The following is a 27,994-nucleotide window of genomic DNA, read 5'->3' as shown; positions in this document are numbered from 1 at the left end:
TTGCCTAATTTCCCCCTCCATAATCGAGAAAATTCCGTAGAAGTGGAACAAATCATTTTGCATCTACAGACTGCAATTTATTGCTCGAAATGAGCGAAGATGCTCTTTTATTTGAAATATTATATTAGGATACGTCATAGTTGATAATACAAAATTGCTTTTAATTAGAAATTCAATAGTTTGCTTGCAGGTTCGATAGTTGAAGGGAACGTGATAAGAATTTTTGTTAATATCTACAGAGGTTACATTGTAAATTCACAGAGAGCTATAATAGGCAATGTGTCATCAAATTCTCTTTCTTTCTGTTACAGAAATGTCAACAATTATTCGTAATAAAATATTTTCTTTACTTTCTAGCAGATTATTATTCCCTCGTGCTTGTGTAAGCTCTTGTATTATTATGTTAATACGTGCATGGTTATAGTTGCAGTGTCTCTAGTTCAATAGTCGCGCTATACTCCTTGTACATTGTTATGTGAACCCTGTTTTGCGTTTCCTTTGTCTTGACGAATGAGCCACAAGTCAGCTTTACCAAGCACGTATGGAAAATCCACAGCCAGAATGCAAATTAGTCATAACAAAGGTGTTATGGTTTATTATATGGTATATTAGTAATAATTGTTGTTTTCAAGTACGTTCCATTTCGTCAGGACCCCCAAAGACACGTTCCTTAATTATTCTTATTCATTTTTTAGTGAACTTAATCGTTAACCAAATAAGTGTCTATTTAACTAAAAATGTCCTTAATATTCGTTTACAATTTACCATGTAAAACAGAAATATTCTATTTTTTCTTCATACGCTAAAGATGGAAGGTGCTAAAAAATCGAAATATTAATTTTTATCTCTCTTAAGATATTTCTTCCCCTTTTTTCACAAGGACACTTTTTCTTAAAGGGACTTTCTTCAATGATCTGTATTTTTCTTTGAAAGTATTGCTGTGTATACTCAAAGTATCAATAAATTAAGCAACTGTGTGAAATACTATTTAATACAAGCGTCGTGTGACTCAAATACGTACGTATTAAAAATCCCTATATTTAATTTTAAGCTTGTTACATTTTGAACATATTAAATCTGTTCTCTTAATATTGGTGGTACGACATCGAAACGATTAACTCGAAGTACTGGTATACGTTCTCATACCAGTAACGAAAGGAAAAGAATCATTTGCAAAGCACTTCGAGCACAGAAGTCATTTAGCGTTCGCAGCCATTTTCTTGGGATTCCCCCTTCGCGCGTGCGAAGTGCTGCAGTTTAGCCAGCAAAGCTCTTCTCCCCTGTCGTGGTACGCGACGGAAACTCGGTTCTCCATTTGCGAGCGTAATCGTTTCGCGAATTTAATTTGGCGACGAGGCGAGACTGAGAAGAGCCAAGTTTCCTTGGTAGGGCGTTGTTGCGGCCGTGAAATACGAGCTTTTTCTAATTACAACCCGCCAGCGTGATCCAACGCCGATTCCTCGATTCTAATTAATCGAACTTCGGGCTTGTAAACAAATTGCCAGCCGGAAACGTTCGTCGGGGTAGCTTTGATTACCCAACGGTCGGCCAGACGTTTCATTTCGCAAATTCGCGAAATTTTATCCCCGATACGGCCGTTACCAGCGATATCTCCCCTGGATATTAATCTACTCCGGATCGTAATTAGTTTTGTCCGTTTATTTTCCGACGGTTGTTTAAAGATCGTCCGGAGAACCTTCGACGAGTAATTCAAATCAAATATTAAACGTTTCTCGTTGGTAATATTGGCTCGTGTCCGACTCCGGACACGGTGCTTCCACTTGCGCGGTAAATTTTTTAATATATCACTTTCAGCGATCCGAACGTGGATTTAATAATCGTATCAGCTACTGGGAGTTTCGTTTCAGCGGTGTTTCTTCTTGGGTTTATTTAAAAAAGTTTCATGAGGTCTCCTATAGGTTTCGCGAATTAAAAAAAAACCCTTCGACTAACGAATAAAAGACGAACAACCGTTTATTCGTTGTTAAATTAAAATGCAGTGTTATCCATCGTTTCGCCCTAACATTGAATTCCCTGAAACGAGCAACATTCTACTGAAAATTTCTGAATTCCAGCGACCCAACGCGTCTAGCGTTTCCCAAAATCCGGAACTCTGTCTCGGTATTAATTCTGTTACGGGGGTGGGTTGTTATCTGCAACAACCCCCACGGTTTCCTTGCAATTAACATCGTAGCCCGCCTCTTCGAGCCCCGTTTCCTTTTTCGAAAGGGTTTTATGCGTCTCCTCGCCCCTCCTCCCCCTTCGTTACTTATCTTGGCAATTTCCGAAACGGCGACGCGTTTCCCAGGAAATCGTAACGTTATCGGCGATGATAACCGGAACATTCGCGGCGAACCGAAACTCCCACGGTAATGCAAAGTTCTAACGTGACAACACAACCGATCGCACCCGCTTACCTAGTAATTTTACAATTTCCTCCCCGTGCATCCGTTTCCCGCGCAACAGCGAGATTTACCGCGCGGCACAGACGCTATGCGCGGTAATAATAATCGTTCCCAGGGAAATTCATCCTCCGCCAACCACCCCTTCCGTTGGTTTCAGACTGCCTCTCCCTCTGATGGCTCAGGGGCGAGAGCCAAGTTACAGAAATCAGATACGACGACGACGGCCCGTAACACGTAATGTGTCAACATTTCACGGAAGCTTCTATATAACACATCCGGGTGTCTGTACATTCGACGAAATTTCCCTAATTTTAGCGAGCGTTTTCGTTTCGCGGAATTTCGGTGTCAGGAAAATTGGAAAGTTAGTAGTTCAGTTCACTTCAGCGGCTTTCTTGCAATTTTCCTAGCGACAAGGTTATTAAGTTTGTATTTTGAATCGATTTGCAAGGTTTCTCTAAGTGCATTTGAAATTTTGGTGATGGAAAAATACGCAGATTATCGGTCTGGACGCTATTAGGTGTTTTGAGGCTTTGGAAATAGGACAATTTTTTCCCATTAGTTATTTACCGCATTTTTACGAAGTTTCGGTCGCGATCCAGGGTGGAGAAATTAGCCCGGAGGTGCCAAAAATTCACCGTCCGCCCCTCCGTTGAGCTTCATCCGCGGTAACGGGGGTAATTAGACGGAAAATAACCGGGACATCGTTGGACGAAAAATTTGTGCTCCGCGGTCACAGTTCCGCCAGGAAACACGCACCCCTCGGCAAACAGGATGCGTTAAATGGTGCAGTCACCCCTTTGGAAAATTGGAACGTTTCTTTGACCTTTCTCCTATTCCTGGCTTGCTTTACAAAAGTGAAGAATTACTTTTCTTCGCCATACGAAAATATTTCATCGCTGTTATTTCGAGAAAATTTGGAAACGACCCTACACCAGAGTACGGTAGGAAAATATTTTGAGAAGAGAATAATAATTGTTAGCGAGTTAATAGAAAAGCTGCAAAATTTTTAACACAAAGAAGTTAATTTTTTAGCTACGTTGAATTGGAAAATTTTCTGACTCTGCGGGGGGGATCGTGTTGTCTGCTCGTTGTTAAAAGTAGCACGACTACTTTAAATTCTGTAATAAATTCAGTAACGATGATTTCATTCAGGCGATAATAAAATTAACAGCGCAGAATTTCATATGGTAGTTCGCGACGCGTATAAAACTTGTTCCCTTGTTTTCAACACTGAAACGCGTATACGTTGCTTTCTCATTTTCATGAAAATAATTCCTGGAGCTTCCTCTGGGTAGTTTTTATAAAAATGGAGTAAATCTCGCTGGTTTATTTTCGACCAAATAACAGACTCATTTTTTATATTTATTTTTATTTCATCTCATCGTGGTTACGACGAAATTTATTCGTTTAAAATCATCCTACGTTAGCGTCCCCTTCTTGGTTTACGTTATGCCCCACAAGGTTGCTATTATCATAATAAACGTGTGATTTTCCTAGAAAATTAAATGGCTGCTCTCTGGATTCGGGACAGTTGTGTCAATTTTAAATGCGAAATTATACAAATAGTACAAGAATAATTCATCCAATTTTCTGAATTAAAATAGAGCTATACGATTAAAACAACTCCTGAATTATTCTCGAGTTATCCCCAATTAAACATTATGTAGACAACAGTAGGTCAGATTAAAACGTGAATGTTTCGATCAGCAGTTTCGTTCGTCGAGGAAATGCAATTTTTCCGTAATTTCACGGTTTGTACTCCAACAAAAGAAAGCGTCTTTCGATAAACCAGGAAACGTCGGGGCGAGAACGAACGCGGGGGATGAAGAATGGAATTTAAGTTTGCACGAACGAGGATGCGCGGCGAATACGAGAAGAAACAGCGTAATGCATCATCGTTAGTAATAAAATATGCGGGTCGTTGGCTAATGACTGCCTCTCTGATTAAATTACGGAAAACATTGCCAACCATCCCCCTTTCGTGAATTTTATTAAACGATACTGTCTGACTCGATGCATAATCGCGTTCACCACGTTGACTGCCGCGTTGTTTATATATGGTTGATAATACTTTTCACTGAGAAGCTAAAAACAATTAATTCCCAAGGTTTCAGAAATAAGTACTACAATAAACTGTTTGTTTAACGAATATAAAGTTAAGTGTGCTTCTTTTATGCAAGGTTAAGGACAAGGCCAGTTTTCAAGGACATCTAATATAATTGTTAAAAAATAAAACTTTAGCTTTGAAGCAGAAAATTTCACAAGTTTCATCTGGCAGTCAACGTGTTGAGCGTGAAATTATTTTAAGAACTTTTAATACGTACCTGTGGATAATCACCGAATTTCGTTTGATAGTCGAACACATAGAGGTAAGAGTTTCGATGAGCTTGACTGTGGAGGTCCGCTGTTCTCGTAGCTGGTGCCACAGTGTTGGCATCGCCTAAAGCTTCGAGGGTTTCGTCTCTGAAAAATTACAAGAATTTCCTTTGACTCTCGACTTACGTCTAATTAACAAACACTGGATTTTACTTTGTAGAGAATTTTTATTTCATGGTAGGAACGAGTATACGTGAAGTGTAGATAGGTTTAGTGTTAATGAACTCGTATAATAGAGACTGAAATCTGATTTCTCATATTTATATCTCACGAGCTATCTTTTGAGTTCAATTTTACATTTTATAAGTCCACTAAACCCAAATTAATTAGCAATATGGGTAACATTTGTATCAATGATTTGTATAATATTTGTTGGGGGAGTGTTTAAATTATAAATTCCGTCCGAGTCTAATTATCATAAACAATTGATGTCGAAAACGTTACACGCCAGAGCCTTTGATTTTAGTTCATTAAATTTCCACACCGATACTTTCAAACTTGATTCTTCGCACAATAATCTGATCTCATAGTTAAAATTTCACCGTGAAACACAATATTGTAAGCCATTAATTTACGTAATTACTTTCCCTTCCCATTACTTTGTTTAGAAGTTTCAGTCTGGATTTTAATGGTTATTGTTTAATATATTCACGTCTCGTCCATTATTGATCGTTCGATGTGATTTACAAGCTTAGCTAATAAGTTTGTTATTTTGCATATCTACAACAATGGAGATATGAAATCTTTTATTATGGTAATTCTCCGTTCATAAAAATTAGAATGTTCAGTTTTTTAAATTCTTGGTTTGTATTATTTCTGTAATTTTTGCAATTTTATTAATTTTATAGGTTCTTCAATTTCTAAATTTTTTTAAATTTTTTATGCTTACTTAATGTTAACTGGATGTTGTACGGGCCGTTCCCAGTCCGTGTACTCGTTGATTATGGTTGCTAGGATCTCTGCTTGGTGATACGTATAGGTGTTCCGAACAAATTCCCTGAGAATTTTTGTTCTTCTGTCTGCCTCGATCCCGTATTGTGCGTCGTCGGCGGTCAAAGAAAAATATGCTTCCGATCGTACAACACCGATCATAAGATCGTACCTAAAAAATCGACTATGACTTAATGAAGTATAGTTGCTCAATGTATACCAGTCACTTAAATCGTACATCTTCAATTTTATTTTTTCTTAATATCGAGTAACAATTAATAATAGGTATAATAATAGATGTCTTTAAGATCAAGTTGTAACTGCCAATATTAATTAGTATACAAATGATAAATCTTCCCCACTATAGTATTTTATCAAATTTTGAATTCTTTGCGACAAGATAATTTTAACCCCGAAGTAAAATGATATTTAAAACTTCGTTATATTTATATTTATTAAACAGTTTACGCTTCTATCAGTAAATTCTGCATCATTGAAATTCAATCAACACGTCATAATGAAGTAAATAGTTTCTGATTACTGCAATGAACGTTAGTCGTATTTACGTATCATTTCGAACTCAAACGATAAACGAAATACATGACCTGTGCACAGGTAATATTTCATAAATATTCAACGGTAAATATGCGCGACTGATATATCAGTTTTCGGATTTAAAGCTTCTCCGCACCGAGTAATTATTAGGGACTTTTCTATTATGTTATTATTGATCATAAACGTGAATCTTGCATCAAGACTGTGATTCTGCAATCATAGTGGTGTCAAACGTGAATGGTCACAGTCTAGAAAGTTTGGAACATCGTAATTAATTACTGCAAAATTTATTGCACTTGATTGAATATTTATGTAGAATTGAGTAGGGAATTCGTTAAATCCTGTACGTTCTTTAGGCATTTTAATTAAATACTCAGAGACTAATTGAAATCATAGCTTTACTAAAATCTATGCAAATCCATTTGGAACGAATTTATAATATTTAATAATTTCGAATTAATGTTATCATTATAAACAAATATGCCCCATTGGTTTTATTATTAGTACTGATTAATCGTTTCATGAAATAATATTTGTTACGAAAGTAAATTTTATCTATGATATAATAAGGATAGGTGGGAAGAATTATTGTATTGAAAATACGGAATTACACTTTTTATACGATGCATTGTTTCCTAGAAAATCGATTTTGAAAATTAATCGGGTACACGTGCATTTTAATACGACTTGATTACCTCGTGTGACCATTATTCGTTATTACTACTTGTATCGGTGTTCTCATTGATCGTATTGTGATATTATCTATTTTTTTATTGTTACACGTTACCTGCGTAGTCGAGACACTACTATAATTACAATTGGTTAGATCAAATAATACCATATCAACATTTATGCTGAGAAACACTCGATGTAAGTAGAAATATCAAGAAATGGTCAGACGCGTTAGACAAGGCATAGTCAATCGCTCGTATTCCGCTCGTTGATTAAATTATCAACGTCAGTGATTCTAAAAACATTATTCTATGCTTTCGATTCATTTTTTTCCAGCAGGCCGTAACGTTTATATCGCGAGTAAACCACGCCTGTGAAAGCTGCGTATTCCGTTCTTTACATTTCCAGATTGCTCCGTGGGCTTAACAAAATTAGGAACCAGTGCTCTAAACACTGCTTCCCTTTATCTCTAACAAACGTAATGAAGACCCCCGTCGTTATTTAACATTCCGCGATAAACAAAAGTCGCTTTGAAAGGCTCTCGTGCGTCCCTAATTTTCCACGGGAACATTCTTCCCCGGTTGTGCGGTGTTCCGTGAATGCTCAAACCTTTCTTCCCCGCGTTGAATCATTTAACGCGGCGCACTTGTTAAATTACTTTTACAAACGGCACGGTGTCTCGAAAACACGGACAATACGAACTGGCTAAATTCGTTTCTGGCGACGAGGACGACTGGTCGAGAGAATGGCCACAACTGTGCTGCAGAAATGCGGTTAATTAAAGGTAAAGCAAAAGTACCGGTAGTCGACTACGCTTTCGAAAGCTAATACAGACGAATACGTCACATTGCCGACACATCGCTATAATACTTCAATGAAAGATGATAACTTTATTTTGTTCTTTACCACGGAAGACCACGATCAAAACAATTACGATACGTCAAGCAAATTGAAAATCTTGGCAGATTTATATAATATTCATTAACGAACTCTTCTTTAGGTACAATTATATATTCTATAAAATGAAATAAAAGATGTAAACATAAATGCAAAGAAGCATTTCACTTTGTGGTTCCAGTTCCAATCTTTGTTCAACGAGCAATAGATAAACAGTCGTTTACCTTTTATTTGTTATTCGAAAATTTTATTCAGATACCAACTTTGCAAGTTTTCGTTCAAAGGGGAATTTATTAATTCTGAGAAACAATAATCGACACTTTGGTTGGAATTGTTTTTAGACAAACGACCGTAATTCATCTATTGTAATTTTTATTTTAATAAAAACAGGATGCACGAAAAACAAAAATTAAACAGGAAAGAATGCTCGCGACTGGTTGCAACCAAGACGAATATGAACAATTCGGACGGATGGAGAATGAATGGAGAATGAGTCCTCGGTGGGGTTTGCAGGATGCGACAGGAAACGATGGTAAAAGAAGAAAGGACAGAATGAAAACGGAGGAACGGGGTAAATACAAAGAGTTTAAAGATAAAGGATGATATGGCCGAACGGAGGAAGAGAAAAGGGGAAGCAGGACAATGTATTCGAAAAAGTGTACGTCGATGGGGTGAGCACGAGGGTGGAAAGGTTGAAAGGTATGAAACGTGGGAGTCGAGGGTGAAACGAAGAAATGGAAAAAGAGGAAATCCATAGAATGACGCGAGCTTGGAGAGGCGGTGGTTCGCGAAAACTCTCTATTTATCACAGCTCCAAACGAAAGCACCCTCTTCCACCCTCTACCTCTTAACTGAAGTCCGGTAATGAGTTTCTAGCACGCGTTAACCGATCTTCTCTCCGCTCCAGCTTCTCGAATCGGTAAGATGGGAGCCCGAAAAGAATTATGCCATCTCAGTTGACAATTTGGAAATTCGATCGTTCGATAACAAAGATTACAAAAATGTTCAAACGATTTTCACGAATGTTAAGAAAATGTTATTGGCAAGTTCACATCTTCGATTAGAATGATTTACAAGTGGTTTGAATAATTGCAAAATTCACCAAGAAGAATGTAAAAGTGTGTTGCTCTTGAAACCAACTTCCAATAACGCCTGCTTATACAGGGGTTCGGCCACCCTTGGGAAAAATTTTAATGGGAGATTCTAGAGGTCAAAATAATACGAAAATCAAGAATACTAATTTATTGATGGAGGCTTCGTTAAAAAGTTTTTAACGTTTAAAGTTCCGCCCGTACTGAATTTTTTTCTAGAAAGGGAGTAGGATTTCGGGGGTATGTCTATTCACAAAAAATGATTGTAATTGACCCCCGCAACCGAAAATAATTTTTCCAAAACGATTTGAAATTTTTTTTTTTCATCGAAAAATTTAGGCACCTACCCCCTGTCGATTTTTCTTAAAAATTCCTTTTTCATTTTTAGTAAATTTGTTTGACGCCCTACAGAAAAGTTGTCCAATACTTTTTTGTAGGTACCCATGAGCTCTACTTCAGAAAAAAGTTTCATTGAAATATATTCACTATTGTAGGAGTTATGGCTGTTTGAAAATTGGACCATTTTTATGGGGTTTTTCTCATTTTGCAGGGTCAAGGATCAACTTTTCGGATATTTTTGCGATTTCTACATATTCTCCATCAAAATACGCGTAGTTTGCTTTTTTAAACATTAAAATCGTCCAATCCGTTCAGGAGTTATGACGTTTTAAAGATTTGCATTAAATTTCAGTGAAACATATGAATGGTATGGTCAGACATTATATTTTCGGTAAGGAATTTTTTTCTCGAAACTGGTTAGGATTTCGGTGGTATGTATAATGACCAAAAATGATTGTAATTGCCCACTGTAATTAAATATAATTTTTTTAGTATGATTTGAAATTTTTTAATTTCGTCTAAAAATTTCAGTACCTACTCGAATTTTTTTATCGAAAGTGGTTAGGATTTCAGGGTTATGTGGATTCACCAAAAATGATTGTAATTCAGCCCCGCAACCAAAAATAATTTTTCCAGAACGATTTGAAATTTTTGAATTTAATGGTTAATAACTTTTTAACGAAGCCTCCATCAACAAATTGGTATTCTTGATTTTCGTCTTATTTTGGCCTGTAGAATCCCCTATTAATATTTTTCCCAGGGGTGGCCGAACACCCTGTATAAATAAATCAATCTAATACATTTCATAATTCCATTTACGTTTAAAAATTCCATCCACGATACGTTGGCTCGCGATACGTTCGCCACACCCGTCGCTAATTTGCCTATTCGACTTAGAGAGTACACTTAGACCTAACTTGGCGCACTTAACCCGGCCAGCGTACTCGAAACTCGGCTCCATGATGGGCAAAGAATGGGGAAACGCGACGGAGGCGAAGTTTCCCGGGTCTATTTCTTTCAACCCCCATTCCCGATGCAAACCGGAGAACCGTGGCGAGGGGAAACACGAGGGCGGAAACGGGAGGAAGAGAGTTCGCCGGAAATACCTCGAGAGTTTGGCTATGACGTCCTTCCGGAGCAAAATGTTATTCAGCGTATTGATCGTGTCGACTTGCAGGGTGAAGTCCTGATCCTGTGGATCACCGGGATCAATCACGACGCCGTCTATGCTGGGGCCGAAAGCTGGGGCGAATTCCAACCCTTTAACGGGCACCGACACCAGCGCATCCAGTGGCACTTCCCTCAGGCATCTTAGCAACGCCTGAGGATCATCCGCGGCCTGAACAAAGAAGACACACGTTAGAACAGCCAAATGTTAATGGAAAAACGATTCAGGCCAGCGATCAACCGTCTACGACAATCTTATAAATAGAATTTTACTCGTTATCGTTTTAAAAAAATAATCTGATAACGCTCATCTGACGACTATAGAGATATATTTTCTTTTAAATATAGGTTTGTATAAATTAGAAAATTTCTTTTACTAATGTTAGGTACGATACATAATTACAGCAGCATCGATAAAAAATCTAAGTTAAAGAAATAGTTTCTTTTATTAATATTAACCCTTACATCGCCATTAGTATTTCATTCTAGGGACCCTTAAATGTGTAATTTTTCCTCTTTTGCCCTGGCTAATTTCGTCGGAATTTCTTTACAAAAAACAATTGTAATACAAGATTGTATTTTCGAGGGGAACATTGGAACATACATTCATAAAGGCTGGTAATAAAAGTATACTGAAGCCTCATATTTTATGTAGTACAGCATTATTGTTACCTTCAGTATTCCTGTGTGTTCTGTGTTTCTTCCAATTTAGAAGTTAGTTTTATTCATCTTTCAAATATTTATATAGATTTTCACTGTTCAAGAGGGAGTGAGATGCAAATTAAATTCGTGTATTTCTCTAAACCCATATGAAAAACAATTCCGAGTTGATTGGTAGCCCTCTCGAATATGAACACGAGTACAAAGTGCAGAGTACACTAAATTTCGTAACGTTTTGGACTTCTGAATAATGTCTCTCGTGCATCCAACCGCATCGAATGGTAAACAGTTTATAGTTCGCGTAAAATTTTTTTGGAAAATGTGGCGTCGATTGTTCGTATCAGACGGCCGATTAAAGTCGTCGAGCGAATGATTCGTTGCGTAGACGAGGGACTGTGCTCCACTTGTGGGCAATTTCGCAGTCGCGGAGGACGACGTCCCCTGGACGGATTTCCTCCACGCGAACACAGCGCGCTCGACATTCGATTGCGGCCTGGTCTACGTCGGCCAGGATTTCCAAAGGCGATTTCCCGTGCCGGACGCTAAAGCAATTCATTTGCGTGCAGTCGAATTAAAGTCAATCGGCGCGTCGGTCCGTGCGGCGTCGCTGCGTTTCATTGCATGGAGCACCCGTTTACCAGGGCTTCGTTAACCCTTTCCGAGAATGCTCGTTTCGCTGGCGATCCCGCCGGGACTACCGGGAGGAATCATTATTTGCTCGGATTTCATTCCACCGACCAACAAGACGCCATTACCGTGGACGTGCGTTTCGTTCTTCGATCAGTCTCCGTGTACACGCTTCGTAACAATTTTTACACCATCGATTGAACATTCGCGGCAAATAACCACACTTGGCGAAGGAAATTTCCTCCTGCCACGAAAAATTGCCGATAATTTTAAATAAATCGAGCCAAAATCGTTATTTATTTGAGTAATGTTTATATGGATTTACCACTATTAGAAAAATTAACCCTCAAGTTGAAACGAGGGAAATTTGGGTAGGGTTTGTGAATGTTAAATTGAAATTTTAGTGTGGCAGAATACTGTACAAATATCATTTTTTGTTTGCGTGAAACGTGCAGCTTGTTTTTAAACGGACACGTCAGAAAACGTGTACTAAAAGTCAACTAACGTACATATTTTTACGATGAAATAGCGCGAATGCGAAACATGTTTGCTAATATTTAATGGGGTAATATATTATCCCAGTTTCAAGCGGCTGAGAAACTTTGACAGTTTGATGAGATCTCTTCGGGGTGAAAATTTCTTGTTTTTGCGTACTTTCGACACTTATTTCAGGGAATTAGTTTAAGTTAATGGAGAATACCACTTTGCAGTTGTAAAATGTTTTCGGAATACCTTTATGAAATGATCAGTCGAAACTCGAAATAATAACAGAACTCACTCGGTAGGAAAGCATTTTATTCGTTCTTATTATTGTACTAACTACGATAATTTTAATTAAACGATTAATTTCGTTTAAAGGAGAATAACAATTTTCCAAAAACATCATTTAATATAAAATTTAGACGATTTTATGAAAACGATGTTCACTAGCGTTTACAGAAATTACGATTTATAATAACATTTACACAGTTCAATGATGAAGGTTTATACCGCTTATATTAATCGCTACAAAATCGCTACAGAACAATGATCATTAAAACCGGCTTCGAATCGCGAAAAACAACCTGCGAGGCAAAATTATTCGTAAAATAAAGGATAATTGCTAGTTATGAAGCGAAATTTGCTACTCTGAAGGTTCATTGAATGGTACTAAAGCGGCTAAGTAACGGTACGTTGGGATATTCGATAACTATTCATAAAATGATCGATACCGAAACTTTGAATGCATTCATCTTGAAATCGATATTTGCAAATTGCTAGGTGACTTTTCCTAGAAACTTTTCATCCCATTGACTAGAAATTCCAGTCCTCTATTCGCAAAACAAATATTCTCTATCGCTACACGTACGGTTATTTTTGTTTTTTTTTCGATACTATTTGAAAAGAGTATAAAGAACTGTTGGTTTTTCTGGAAAGTACACATTTTTTTCTGTTAAAAGCACACCGTTCCCAAGCATCGATGGCAGGGCTCATATAGTTTAAAAAGAACTCTAATTCAAAAGTCTCCGATCTTGCACAAGATTCATTTATTTTATACGTTTCGAGTTGAAGTTCTCTAAATAAAATTTTACAGATAAAGCGACGTTAGTTCTACTAAAATAAGAAATTAAATAACGCAAAAAGAATTCGTGTGGTCGTCAGAAATTAATTACGTTAAATCGAAACATTTATAATATATGAATCTGTTCGTACAAGGCATCTTTGAATATTTTGTTGAATAATATCGTTCGAGATCCACTGCAATTTCTCCAAAACGAATTGTCGTTGGTCCTCCAGCGCACCGACACCCTTTTTTAACTCTGTACAACCCTGTTTCAAATCCCGTGGCGAAATTAATTTCGTCATTTTTCCTGCGTCAAATTCAATCAATTCCAGCCTGGCCACGAGTATCGACTGGCACGACATAATCCCGTTCGGTTTTCCATTTCGTCTGGGATCCATTTTTTTTCCACCCATTCGACGGGTACAACTCGACGAGGGGTTGCCTCGACGGAGCCGGAGGAACAATCGACCGCGTTCGGCCAGATTTCGCGCTTAATCGTTATTTTCAATCCGCTGCAAATCGAGGGGCTGTTTAGGTTCGCCTACGCGTATCGCGGGTAACGATGGAGGGGCTGTAAGCATCCGACGCGCATCGATATTGGCTCTTGATATCGTTCGATAAATCTTGAACGGCGATTCTCTCGAAAATAGTAGCTCGCATTGTCGCTGTCGCTGTTTCGACCAGCGAAATCGTTCGACGCTGACCGGAAACGTTGTCGATTGCACTCCAGATTTTGTATTCGACGTATTTTTGCCTCTTTGTCGCGGTCTTCTGTTTTATATTGAGATATACAGATTGTCCATTTTAGAAAAATTTGTTTCGTTCGAAGCTAAGAATATTTTTCTTCATAACGCATATTTTTGGGTGGAAAATTCAGTAATTTCGTTCCTCTAAAGGATCGCTAAGTAGAAAAGCTGTCGAAGTACAAAGGGATCAGTCGTGGTCAGACACGCCTTTTGAGTTACACGACGTGGACCGGATTTATCGTTAATTTTAAACGGATGTATTGGCTAAAAGATTATTTAAAATATTGAATATGTATACAATTTTGCTAGCAATCCCAGTTCAGCACTCTTCAAGATCAACTCTGGTTATTCTTTTAAAGGGGGAGCATAAATTATCGTCTTTATGTAGCAAGGGAGGCCATTTGTGTTACTTTGTAACGTAGTTAGCGAAACATCTTGTTTGTGGTTCTATTCAGGAGAATTTCATTGTCCGAGAAGAGTTTCAGATTCTCATTTCAACCGAGTTTTACTTCTATGATGGAGTTACTCGAACCAGTATAAAGTTTGTATTTTTTAGGTTGTTTGAAACAACTTTACAATCATTGTATGCAATAGTCTCTGCAAGCTTTACCATGTTTATTTTCCTTCTCTTATAACGTATAGCAAGGTTCTATAGTGCTACATTAGTATTGCTTTAGTAGGAGCAATTCTTGACTTGTACTAAGATATCAGTTTTGCATCAAAATTTAATTATAATTAATTCCTTATATTGGAACTAGAAAAATGTACAATATTCTTTTATTCTTTGTTTAATATGTGGTATTTATTATTTGCTATTTTATTATAATATATTTATTACAATTCTCTTTCTGTACGTCATTTATTTTTTACAACTTTTTAATATATGTGTATTGATCCTAGTCAGCAACGAATGCATTCATACAAGGTGTTCGGCCACCCCTGAGAAAAATTTTAATGGGAGATTCTAGAGGCCAAAATAAGACGAAAATCAAGAATATCAATTTGTTGATTGAGGCTTCTTTAAAAAGTTATAGAAACATTTTCGGTCACACAGTATATTCTCGGTAAAGAATTTTTTTCTTGAAACTGCGTAAGATTTCGAGGGTATGTCTATTCACCAAAAATGATTGAATTGACCCCCTAAATCTCAAATAATTTTTGCAGAACAATTTAAAAAAAAATTTTGAAATTTCAGGGGAAAATATCAACGCTATGGTCAGACATTACATTTTCGGTAAAGAATTTTTTTCTCGAAACTGCGTAAGATTTTGAGGGTATGTCTAATGACCAAAAGTGATTGTAATTGACCCCCAGAACTGAAAATAATTTTTCCGTGAATGATTTGAAATTTTTTAATTTAATTTTTAAATTGATATTCTTAATTTTCGTCTTATTTTGGCCTCTAGAATCTCCCATTAAAATTTCTCCCAGGGTATACACCGTTCGTTTGTAAAAACATTCCCGAAGACAAGTTTACTTTCCAAACAGTGACTTGAAATTATTTTCAAAACGACTAGCAAGAACTTGATGTATCGCATAAACGTTTGCCCAGCGCCGTATGCACGATGAATATGATATATTCGAATAAGTTTTAAATCGAAGTTTGTTCTGCATGTTTTCCGTGTTTCGTTGTAAATCCATTTTGCAAACGCAAAGCAGACATGGGGGACGCGACGAAATTTATATCTGTCAAAAAATAGCTCCGCGCAGCACGCGTTCGACTTTTATTCCCGATGGGAATTCACCATTCCCGACCAAACAATTTACAAAACAGGGAATCGACAGTGTCAAAACGGTCACACGGAAACGCGACGCGTCTATACATAAATTAAACTATCAGATTAAACCGGCGGAAACGGTGTTTTTACGTCCGTTAGTTACGCACTACCAATTATATTAACGACGCGTTTCAATTAAGCTAATATGCTCTCTGGACATCGCGGAACTCCCCCACCGGGAATTGTCGCGTTTTAACGCGAGTAATACACGCTACGAAAATACCTTCTCGTCGAATAGAATTAAATTGTCGTTGATACGGAACGAAAATAATGTCCGACGTTCGACGATCTGACGTGTGTTTTTGAATAAGCACCTGCACGGATCGCTTAATGTCGCGTGTTATTCTTCGTTTCGTGTTCCATTTCACTTCTTTCGTTTGCTTTCGACTCTTATTTCCTTTCATCCGTACGAAACACATTTTTCTATTTCCGCTCTTCCTGCTCTTTAAATTACAAAAATAGTTCTGTCGCTTTTCGAATTTCTTTTTCATAATTTTTTTAATATTTAATACTCCGGTTTACCGTGTTCTTTAATTTTTACCTTCGTGCAGACACGTTTGCATAATTTTCAAACGTCGAATTTCTGAATGTTTTGGATAGATCCTTCTACTCTGCGGAAGTAGTGGATTATTCGACTCGGAATTGTCGTCGAATTGGAAACCATAACGCGATACACTTCAGATGGTACTCACCCACGAGCAATTTAGATGTTTAGCAACCTGCAGAGCGTAATTTGCGGCTCCCCTCACCAATGCCCACGGTGAAAGCGCGCTCCCAGACATTAAAACGCTGCGATGAAACAGCAGCCCTGGAACAATTAAAAAGTAGTAAATGAAACGTGCGTCTTTTGTAAAGTGTAATAATTATTCGCGGTACAGGATTCACGATTTCAAATTTTTCACAGACACGTACACGTTTATTTTAAAAGTGTATTATTCTAGTATTATTTTAAGTCTCTCTATAGGTGTAAGATAATGTGACTGTACAAGGTGTCACAGCGTTTGAAAAAACGAATCGAAAATATAGAATAACATTTTTATATTTGAGACATCGTTGTCGAGAAAATCGACTTCGAATATTCGATGCAAGTAGAAACAACGATAATGGTCGGACGCGTCAGGCAAATCGGTGAATATTCGATTTTATCGACAACAGAGCTTCAAGTGAAAATGTTTTATTCTCTATTTCCTGAGTCTGAGAAAAATCAATTTCGAAATTCTCATTGCATCCACGGTGGAATGCAAGTCGATTTAATCGTTGATATTGGTAAAACCAAGCTTAAAAAGTAATAATTTATTTCGTATCTGATAAATGAAGCTAGAAAGAAAAATACATGAAATTTTATTAAGCCTATATCACAGGCGATCACTCTTCATTTACGATAATGCGATTTGGAACGAGTTACTTATACCTTTAACGCAAAAAGTATCCACAAATATCATCAAATATAATTTGATCTTCTAATATTGAATGAAAGCGTCAAGTGTCCAATTATTCAGACAGCTGCCTTAATTCTTTCTGAAAATAGATACCATTTATTTGCCAAGGAAAATCAATTCTCGATAAATTGATTGACGTTCAGATAAGTTAGATCGATATTAGAATCTCTAACGATGTTCGAATAAAACATATATTTTAATGAAAATTACATTGAATTCTATTTTTACATTACAGTTCCGTTCCACAGAACACCCTATAAAGAATTTCATCACTCGTTAAATCCGTAGAAAAAGAAAAGAATTACTGAAATTTTTTTTAATCGTTCCCTGCATTCCGACAAAAAGTATACTCCACTTACTACACAGAGACGAATCGACTACAATTATTTTTATATTAAATATCATATAACTAATAACCTTAAACTTATGGTTAGCGTTTGATGATAAAAAGATCCAATTTTCTGTGGAAATAGTTTTCACTTTAAAGCTAAAACTTTCTCTTCGTTTGGTTCGTGTCAAATAAAAACCGCGTAAAGGGAGAATCGATTGTACGTGTGTATATTAGTTTTTCTCGCAGATAACGCGACGTTACGGGGTCTAAGCCATTAGCCAGGAGTAAGTTAAATCTTGGGAGTCGTTAATCTTTGTATCGGGAAGTCAATGCTCGTTGGAGACGGGTAATCCTATCGCGGCGGTTCGCGAAGATACATCATTAACTGACTGAAGGCGAGTTCAGTGGCTGCGTGTATTCTGAGAACGTATTTTCCAAGGGTTTTCCCCGAGATGGCTTCGATATCCGCTGGCAAGTACTTTCGGTCGCGTGGTTATTGCGGTTTCGGCTGGCTTCGTTAGCGGATCGAGATAACGTTGTTTCGCGGTTCGAGACAAAAGCGGCAGCCAGCATTTTCCCGGGTTGCTTGTTTAATCGGAAACTTGGGTGTCGTTAATCTTCATATTGGAAGCCAAAGGATTCGCCTCCGGGGAGATTTTGCCGCGTGGATATTTTCGGTTTGATGAAGACGCCAGCCACTGATAGTGCGATTGTTTAAAGCGGTAATTGTTGCGCCGCGAACGCCACGCGTTCCGGTTAGAAGTGAGAAATGGAACCCGGAATCTGGGAAGTCAAAGTTAGGAACGTAGAAAACTAGGGAAATTGAGAATTAGAAAAATTAGGACTCATGCAAGAGTATTAGAAAATTGGAAATAAAGAGAAGCGAGAATTTAAGAAACTATAGAGACAGAAAATTGTACAGGGTGTCTATTGACTAAACACGATTATAATTGACCCCTGAAACCAAAAATGATCTTTTTTAGAACGATTTGAAAGTTTTTAATTTTATTGATAAATTTCACACCTTTTCGAATTTTTTTCTAGAAAATGGATAGGATTTCAGGGGTATGTCTATTGACCAAAAGTGACTGTAATCGACCCTCTCAACCTCAAATAATTTTTGCAGGACGATTTAAAAAAATTTTGAAATTTCAGGGGAAAATATCAATGCTATGGTCAGACATTACATTTTCGGTAACGAATTTTTTTCTCGAAACTGGGTAGGATTTCAGGGGTACGTGTATTCACCAAAAATAATTGTAATTGACCTCCAGAACTGAAAATAATTTTTTCAGAATGATTTGAAACTTTTTAATTTAATTTTTTAATAACTCTTTAACGAAGCCTTAGTCAGGAAATTGATATTCTTGATTTCCATCTTATTTTGGCCTCCAGAATCTCCCATTAAAATTTTTGTATATTAGTAAAATAACGAAACTAGAAAATCGTGCTATTGCAAAATTAAATAACTGCAAATCAGAAAGACTGAAATCAGAAAATTGGATACGTTGGAAAAGTGACGAATTAGAAATTAAGAAAATGAAGAGGGTGTGAAAATTCAGAAATAGGAAGTGGACAATAACACGCATAACGGTAATTATATCTAAATAGGGGCACGATTTGAATGGATCAGTTCACTGAATGGTGACGACCCCAGTGATCTCAGTGGGTTACAGATATCGGTATTATATTCGTCGACACGAATCCGTGAGAATGATTTCGTCGCAATGAAGCCTGTCGATACATAGTCGAGAATCTTGCACTAACATGATACCCATCATCATCCAAGATGCGTCGGTCCATTAGCTCAACGCGCTATCAATGTCTACGTTTCAGCTGTTTAGATGACGTCCCTTTACTCTGCCAGCACCCGTCAGTCAACAAATGGACGATGACTGACGGTTTCCCTTAACCAATAGACACTTCTGTAATTTGAATGTCTTTCGTGACAACGTTCTCCTATATTTTCTGTACGATCATTTCCGGACAAACGTCAACAATAATTCAAAAGATACGTTCTCCAGCGATAAATAGATCCACTTCATAGTTATTAACAGCACTTTAGTAGACGTTAGTTTTTAATATTATTTTACGAGTTTTCATTCTTCAGAAATTTTGATACCCCTATTTAAGAATATTTTCTATGGATATACAGGGTTCATATAAAAAAAATAAATCGTAAGTATAGAATAACAAATTTTTGCTTGTTGCTTCGTTTTTAAGAACACATTGCTGTTTGTCGAATCACGAAAGAATACAATGCTTGCTCGACGTGACTATATGTATAATTTTTTAAAAAGTATGTAATTTCGTTACATGGTTAAGATAATCATATTCGAGCAATATTGATGACAATTTCCACTCGCCATCGATCCTAGAAAACCGTAGCTATTTTGATACCCCGGGGAACATTGCTCGCAACAATTTCATTTTATTATTTTCCGGCGTCGCGTCGGAAGGCATTATTTTTCATCGTTTGCACTCGATTTGAACCAGATTTTCATTCCGTTACCGCGTAACGTTCAAAGTAATTGTTTTCGAGCAATATCGATGGCAATTTTCGTTCAATTTTCCATCGAACTTCGGATATCACGGTTCTCTCTTCAATGCCCCGGAAAGACGGTTGCGACAGTTTTCATTTACCCGCGTAGTTGAAGATTCTGTCGGGGTAACACGCGACGTACTGTTATGCACCGTGGCTCGATATCCAGTCATGGGAAAATTAACCTGTCAGCTCACCCATTAATATGCATGTGTCCCGTTAGGTAGCTGGCAAGATGGCGTACTGCAACATCCGTCACTTAAGAGTACGTCACACTTTGGGATGTATACCAATTAAATTGGATCCACCGCGTGTACGGGCAGTCTTAAAATTGTCCCAGCTTAGAATAGTAAGTACAGGAATATTCTCCGAGTCGTCAATCTCCGCCATTTATTTATTAAACGTCACATACCACGAACTGCAATCTCAAACATTATTTTAACTCCTCGATTGGAATTTTTATTTTACAACATAACGATTCTTATTTCACTTCTCGAAGTTTTAATCGAGCAAGTTTATATCATTTTCTATTCTCAATTTAGAGTGCACGATTTTTAAAATTATTCTTAATAATTCGTATTTTTTCTTTTTCAATGTATCAAGTTCTACGTACAAATTAACGCGTTCCATTGTGCGGATTGTTGCTATACGCGACGCGCGAATACAGAAAAGGAAGCCGCAACATTTCATAACTAACTTTCACGTCGTGCATTATCTTGATAACCTACATGACACAGTGAAGTGCGAAGTGCACGTGTTAGGGACGTTATGCATACTATTATTACGCATACTTCAAGCTTCTGTCGTTGTTTCGGAACAAACGTACCCTGAATAAAACTGTAAAACGGAACTCTGGGTTAATGCTAATTTTATCTTGCCTCTCGCGTGTCAGCAACTCTGTTTTCGAAATCGTATCACGTATGGATTCGAAGTAGAGGGAGTACGAATAATAATCTATGTTCAACAGGACGTATGTTGTATGCTCTAATTCCATTTGTCGCTGTTTTCAATATTTTCAGATATTGATGTTTTTACTGAATCCGATCAGGCATGCTCCAATTTCACTTCTCGCTGTTCTTATCGCTCTAAGTATCGATTACCAAAAAGTGTATGAACATCGACGGTCTGTCTGTGAATGTCCTCATTCCACTCATCATTATTCATATTGTTATAAAGCAAAGAATTTGTCAGATTTCGCTTAACAGAATAAACGCGAAATACGTAAATATTCGATAAATTCAGGGCGCAACATTTTGTTATTTTAATAGGATTTAAAAGCGTAACCTGTATCGGACAGTTTTATCGATCATATTCCACTTCAGTACCAATAATGTGTTGTTATTAATGTTCGTCGTTGCTGGACTCGAGCATCTATAAATATAAGAGTGGAATTGCATTGTTTCGAAAACTTCGAAAATATTAATAACAATACAGTGTTATTATTGAAACGGGATACGATGACAATAAATAGCAAATGAAGAGTACAGTTTAAATCGATGAATTTTATAGGTTTGAAACTCGCAATTGTACAAAAAAATATTCTTGTAAACTGTATCCAGTAGTATTAGTCGGGTAATGGGCAGACTTTATCTCTGAATGTTTACTTTGTACAGATTTTTAACAAATCAACTTCACTTTTTACAATTGTGTTATGACCTCAGAAAGATTTGGAATGTTGTCCATCAACCATTGTTTGTATTAACTATTAATAAGCATTAAAAATATTCAGAATCCCAGCATTAAGAATAGAGTTTGCATTAAGTAGTATTAGCCAACCAATGGTCAGACGCAAACTTCCAACCGTATACCAAGGTTGTATAGCAAAATTTAATATTAACCAGAGTATGAATTAATAAATTTTGGACAACTTGTTCATATATTTTCCTAGACTGCTTTAATAATTTTCCCCTCGAATTTCTTTGTTGACACTTGTGTCTGAAATTCGTTAAATTATGGATTGTGACAGTTCTCAGCATTCGTGTGTTTGATCTTCCAGTGCTCGGCGACGCCTTTCTGTCATGTGTTCTAGACAGGGAGAACACGAATAGATAAAAGTGTGAAGAGAGAGAGAGACGCGGTGGAAGCTTACGTTCGTTGGTAATATTCATAAGTTGCAAGCGGCTTTGCAGCTCTTCGTTCTCGCGGCCACTCGCTCGAATATTTATGCGGTCGATATTTAAATTAACCGGCCCCTCGAACAAGTTTTTCCTCTTTGTCTGCGCTTATAAATACAATCTCCAGCGTGAATATCCGCGGTTCCATGCCCCGTTAAGCGTTCGTCTCGCGTTACCATTCCCATTCTACGACCGTGATTCGCGAGAAAGAATCGTCCACAAAAGCTGGCAAGGAAACTGCTCTCCGACGGTTATGTTCCTCATATTAGAGTGCCCCAGAAAATATTACCAGTTTCGGAACTTTAATTTACGAAGCAATAACGACGACGAAACACTGCTACGGTCGCGAAAATCGCTCATTTGGATCGTCGCGGTAAATAAAATACGATTTTCTGGAACACGGAAAAATTGGTTTCTAATAAAATTCTAAATTGGTTTGGTAGTGGAATAGATCGGTATAAACTAAATAATAACATGTATTTTCCTGTCAAGTACGACAAATGGCTAAGGTCTGAAAATAATTCTTAAATGGGTAATTTTATTAAAAATTTGAAAAGAAAATTGTGTATCAGTTAACATTACCGTTAATAAATAGACCGTTACTTTGTTACTATGTTATGTTTCAAAAGGTACAGCGACTGAATATTAATTCTATATTTGAAATAACCAGGAAGCAAAGTGAGCAAAATGTGCAATATTTTCTGGGTCACCGTAATCCATTCTGTTTTCCTGATTATCAGGTTATATTCGTGGAACAAATGAGCGTCAGAATGCTATTTATGATCGTTATTTATTGACACGTACAAATGTACACCATTTCTGTACAACATTCGAAGATAAACGTATTACCAAATTCAATGACATCGAATATAGTCGTAATAAACCATTTATTATTTGTAAACTTTTTCGACCAGCAATTTCGAGTCATCTTCAACATAATCTTAATAGAATGATTAGTATTACAAAGAAAAATGTACGAAAATCAAACAGAAAAGAAATGAAATAATTAATATTGTGCTAAACTTTGTAAAATGTTTTATTTTATCGCAGCTTTCATCGACTCACGTCGATCAATCGGGATCTCCTTTGCAGTTTTGCAAAGTTTAAAGATTTATAAACATAACTGGATTGTATTAAGGTGAAATTTGAAAAATTGGCAAAGTTATAAGACTTCGGAGCGAACACCCTACATACTCCAATACTGTACGCCAAACTTTAAAACCGTTTTCCTCGAAACAACATTTCTCAAGATCGTGACGTAATATCTCAGGAACAAATTGATCGATTTACTTAAAATTTCATGCACACACATCAACCATACAAGCCTGTATCGTTCGCATTTAAATCAACTCGATGTTTGCAGTATATTTATTAAAAATGAGGACGTATACTTGACGATTTCTGTAATAAAAACAGACCTACGGTAAGTACGGAACTTTGACTAAAATCTGCCATATTTCGTCAAAGATGTCAACTCTTTTATGTCTCATTTTCGTAAGTACCTCTTAATTTAAGACAGTATACTAGTCCGAGAATTAAGTTTTAACGTACTCTCTTAAATATATTTTACGTTATAAAATTCCAAAAATAGATTACGTAATCCGCATCTAAAATGAAATATTCTTTACAGGCCATGCTACCGTGGAAGTCGAATGAAAAGGCAAAGTTTGTAATTATCTGAACCAAATACTACTCAGAATTTTAGCATTACAAATGGAATTTAATCGAAAAGTCTATATCAAGTAGTATTAGTCAGACATTAGTCAGGCGTGAATATTTACTTGCCTGAGACTTTGGTCCCGATATTTTCAAGTTTAAAACGTTCACAGTTACAAACAGTATATTTAAGAAATACTATATTACAATAAAATCTTTTAGGAGCACAGTTTTGGAGCACCAAATTATACGAAAGAGAAAAGAGAAACTGGTTATCCAAACTGGACTAAAAAAATAGCTCCTTGAACAAATCATCGCGAGCATCGCGTCCAGTTATCGGGTTCAGTGATCCATCAACAGCTTCAAAGAGTCCGTGCAGTGACAATTGACGCCAGTGCAAGTCGCGGATGCGTTTTAGAGTACGCAGACAGGTTATGCAATATATATGTAGAACACGGTTACGCGTCTGGTGCTGCGCTTGCAGCTATACGTCATTCCGCAGTACGGTAATGGGCAGCCGAACGTTATAGAGCAATATCGATCCGTCGTTTCCTCCACATCTTCCGTCCTCTCACCTTTTCCTGTTTAAAAGTGCCCGCAGGCGTCTGGCGATAGAGTCCTGAACTTTTTCTAACAATCGCCTTTCTCCTGTTCGCGTCGTTAACTCGACGCTGTTTTCTACCTTGTCCCATTCTCTGTTTCACCTCGCCCGCTCGGTTTCCCTCGTCTTCGCGTGCCCCGACCCTATAAACGAGCAACTTTGTTTCGGTTTTTGGCGATTCAATCGTGCCCCAGCGAAAGGTCGTCCGTCCTTGCGCCTCCCGATGCTGTCCCTGTAGCCATCAACGATTAACTCGACGATATTCGACAACTTTATCGTGTGCCTTCCCTCCTTGCAACGAGAACAAGAAGACGTTCTTTAGTATCGATGTGTCCAAGCTCAAAATACTAAGAATTTTTAAGGAAGGCCAGATTAAGTAGTACCAGCAGGATATTAGTCGGACATGCAATGATAACTGCATATATTGCACTTGTTACTTCTTATTATGGCATTCTCCAGTTCAAAATATTAGGAATAGCATTTTTGGGGAAAGTCTATATTAAGTAGTACCACCTAGGTATCAGTCAGACATGTTAGATTAACTGCATATATTACAATTGCACTTGTTACTTCTTACTATGATACTTTCAAGTTTAAAATACTACACAGAGTTCCAGTACTATGAATACAATTTTTAAGAAAAGTTCATATTAAGTAGTACCACCCAGGTATTAGTCAGACATACCAAACAAACTACAAATATTAAAATCGCACTTGATACTTCTTCCTATGATATTTTTCAGTTCACAATACCACTCAAACATATAGCAATATGAACAGAATTTTAAAGGAGTCTCTATTAAGTAGTACTAGTCAAATATTGGTCAGACATGATTGTTAACTGCCTCACAGGGCCAAAGTCTTTGGACTACCGAATTTTACTGAAACTTTCTATAGTTCAATACAGCATTACGAGGGTAGATACTCAATGGTTATTAAGATAATTGAAGTTTAATACAATTTAATACAATTATCTCACGTGTGAAATTGGTGATTCGCTAGCTAATCGTATCCATCTCGCGTACCGAGTCGAAGTAACTGACCTTAGCAACGTCAACCGATACGGAACCCACTCGTCTCGAACAATTCCCTCTGCGAAAGGTTAATCGAGGGAAGCGAAACTGGGCCGATAACATCGATTCCGCGGCCCTCATGTTTTATTGAATACGCTCGTTGGCCGCAGCCGCGAGTGCTCTCTCTCCACGAACCCACCCTCGACCAAGAAGGAAATCGTTTTGTCCTCGTTATCGCGCGTCTTTCTGCGCCGTGACAGACGAAGTCTCAGGAATTCTTTCGGCTCTCATGTCGCCTCGTCTCTCGGGGGAAGCATTCGAAGCATTCTAAACTACGCGCGTTCTGAACTTCGCAGAAGGTATCGGTTACGTTTGTTCCGATTTCGTATCGCTCGAAATTGGAGCGATATCTCGCTGGTGGAGGCACTATGACGAGATTTGAGGAACTTCTTATCCCTCCATCGCTTTTGGGCTCGGCGAGAAACGGAAGAGGTCTACAAAGATGAAATCATCCACACCAATGTACTTAAAAAATTGATTTTTACAGGAAAACTCTGAAGCATACGCTGGTGTTGTGGCACAGATTCAGAAAGTTATCTTCTTAACCTTCTTTATGTTCTGTCGCGCGATAAAATAATAATATTGTAGGACCATGTTGGAGAGGAGCTGATTTGCGTTCGAGTGATTCGAGTATTTTCTTACGGGCCACTCGAACGCGATTTGGAACTGTTTAGACGTTGGGGCTGGTCGCCAGGACCCAGTCGACCCGAAACGAGACACGAGTCTTTTAGGTTCCGGGACGAAATCGCAAACTTTCCGCTGATTTCCCTCAATTTTATTGGTAGAACAGCAATTCGGTCGATCGAATTTTCGAGAAATCGTACGACCGAACTCCCGGCAAACCGTTCTCGTTCTCGACCACTGAGTTCCGAAAGGAAGTCAGCAACAAATTTTCAACTCGATTGGAAAGTTGGTCGACACCCGGCCTTATTGCGAACGGCAACGCAAATCTGTCGAGATACCTTGCGAATCGTACTTAACGAACACCATCTCGATCGTCTTTAAACAGATGTAACGTGGATCGAAACAATTATCGTTAACGTAGCATTTCGTTCCTCGTAAACGTAAATTCTTAACTTATTTCTACACGTACGATAACAACGACGAACAGTTTGGAGCAACTCTGATTAGTTTTTAAAAATGGACATTGAATCTTTCATTATAGAAGCTTAATTTCAAGTTAAAAATTGATACAAACGTCAGTTTACCTCAGTTCGATTTCTCCAAGAACATTTTAAAAAGAATTGAAACTTAGAAAAATCGATATCAGCGCTTCAGTTACGTACCAAATATGATTGTCTCTCGCACACAGTATAATAATCGAGGGTAATGAGAATCGAGCTACCATAATGGCTAATGTTACGGTAATTCTGTTCTCGCGCTGGTCGGAAAATTTGAAACAATTGACCTTCGAGGTACAAAACCGAATCGAATTGGCCGAGTAATACTCGTCGAACAAACAGGCGTTACGCGATTCTAGACGCGTGTGTTTACCGTTAGTCTAAAGCGGGCGTAAGGGAGACAGAACGGTCAGGGACGGCACGCTTTGGCAGATCCGCAACTGATACTGATTCTGTTTGGTTTGCCACGTGATAGAGAGTTCCTAACCACGAGCATTATCCGGTCGGATCCGCCGTTCCGCGCAGATTAAATTCGACGGATCAGATCCTAGTGGATCCTAGGGCGGAGTGGGCGGGTTTCCCCTTGGAGTGGGATGTGATTTCGAACGGTCGAGGCAACGGTTAACGTCTCGCGGAGGCATTTTAGTAATTGCGACCGAATGCCTCGGATACTTTCGCGAATGTAAGTTCCGGCGGGAGCTCTTGATAAATTCCGTGGCACAGCCGGTCGGGCAAAATTAACAGAGCCGGATTTATTGGGACGTTTCCGCGAAGACCGGCCACGATCGACGAGATTAATTGTTTATCGTTACCGAGCAATATCCTATGGCATCTCACCCAAATATAATATCGATTATACCCCAAAATTACACGGGATGTATGCTCAATTTTATTCGAACTTTATTTTTTTTTTTAACACTTTCACTGACGCGTCACCCACATATAGGTGACAGGGATTTACCATTGTGATAAATTTGGATGGAATTTCTGAATTTTAACAAAGTTACAAAAATAAATTGTAAGATATGTAGCTTACAATGGTCTAAAATCAAAATTTTTCTTTTGTAGAACATTATATGGTTTTGATCTGGCAGTGAACGTGTTTAATGAGCACATATACAGGGTATGCGGCCACCCCTGGGAAAAATTTTAATGGGAGATTCTAGAGGCCAAAATAAGACGAAAATCAAGAATATCAATTTGTTGATTGAGGCTTCGTTAAGAAGTTATTTAAAAATTAAATTAAAAAATTTCAAATAATCCTGAAAAAATTATTTTTGGTTCCGAGGCTCAGTTACAATCATTTTTGGTGAATACACAAACCCTTGAAA

At 37.7% G+C, this 27,994-nt stretch overlaps 1 protein-coding gene across 2 annotated transcripts in view; it reads right to left on the bottom strand.

The window, feature by feature from the left end:
- The window catches only part of Nlg3 (Neuroligin 3), a 372,568-nt gene that overhangs the window by 16,401 nt on the left and 328,173 nt on the right, over positions 1-27,994 (bottom strand). The window contains exons 4-7 of one of the 2 annotated variants that reach the window (XM_076765898.1): positions 16,479-16,594; positions 10,372-10,604; positions 5,671-5,895; positions 4,730-4,868 (exon numbers count right to left, since the gene is read on the bottom strand). In XM_076765898.1, the coding sequence (XP_076622013.1) occupies positions 4,730-4,868; positions 5,671-5,895; positions 10,372-10,604; positions 16,479-16,594 (713 nt within the window). The remainder of the gene's footprint in view (positions 1-4,729; positions 4,869-5,670; positions 5,896-10,371; positions 10,605-16,478; positions 16,595-27,994) is intronic. The other variant, XM_076765899.1, reaches the window with a different exon arrangement.

This window comes from Colletes latitarsis, chromosome 5, assembly GCF_051014445.1.
Source record: "Colletes latitarsis isolate SP2378_abdomen chromosome 5, iyColLati1, whole genome shotgun sequence".
Taxonomy (NCBI): Eukaryota; Metazoa; Arthropoda; class Insecta; order Hymenoptera; family Colletidae; genus Colletes; species Colletes latitarsis.
This window is presented reverse-complemented; position numbering and strand designations above follow the sequence as displayed.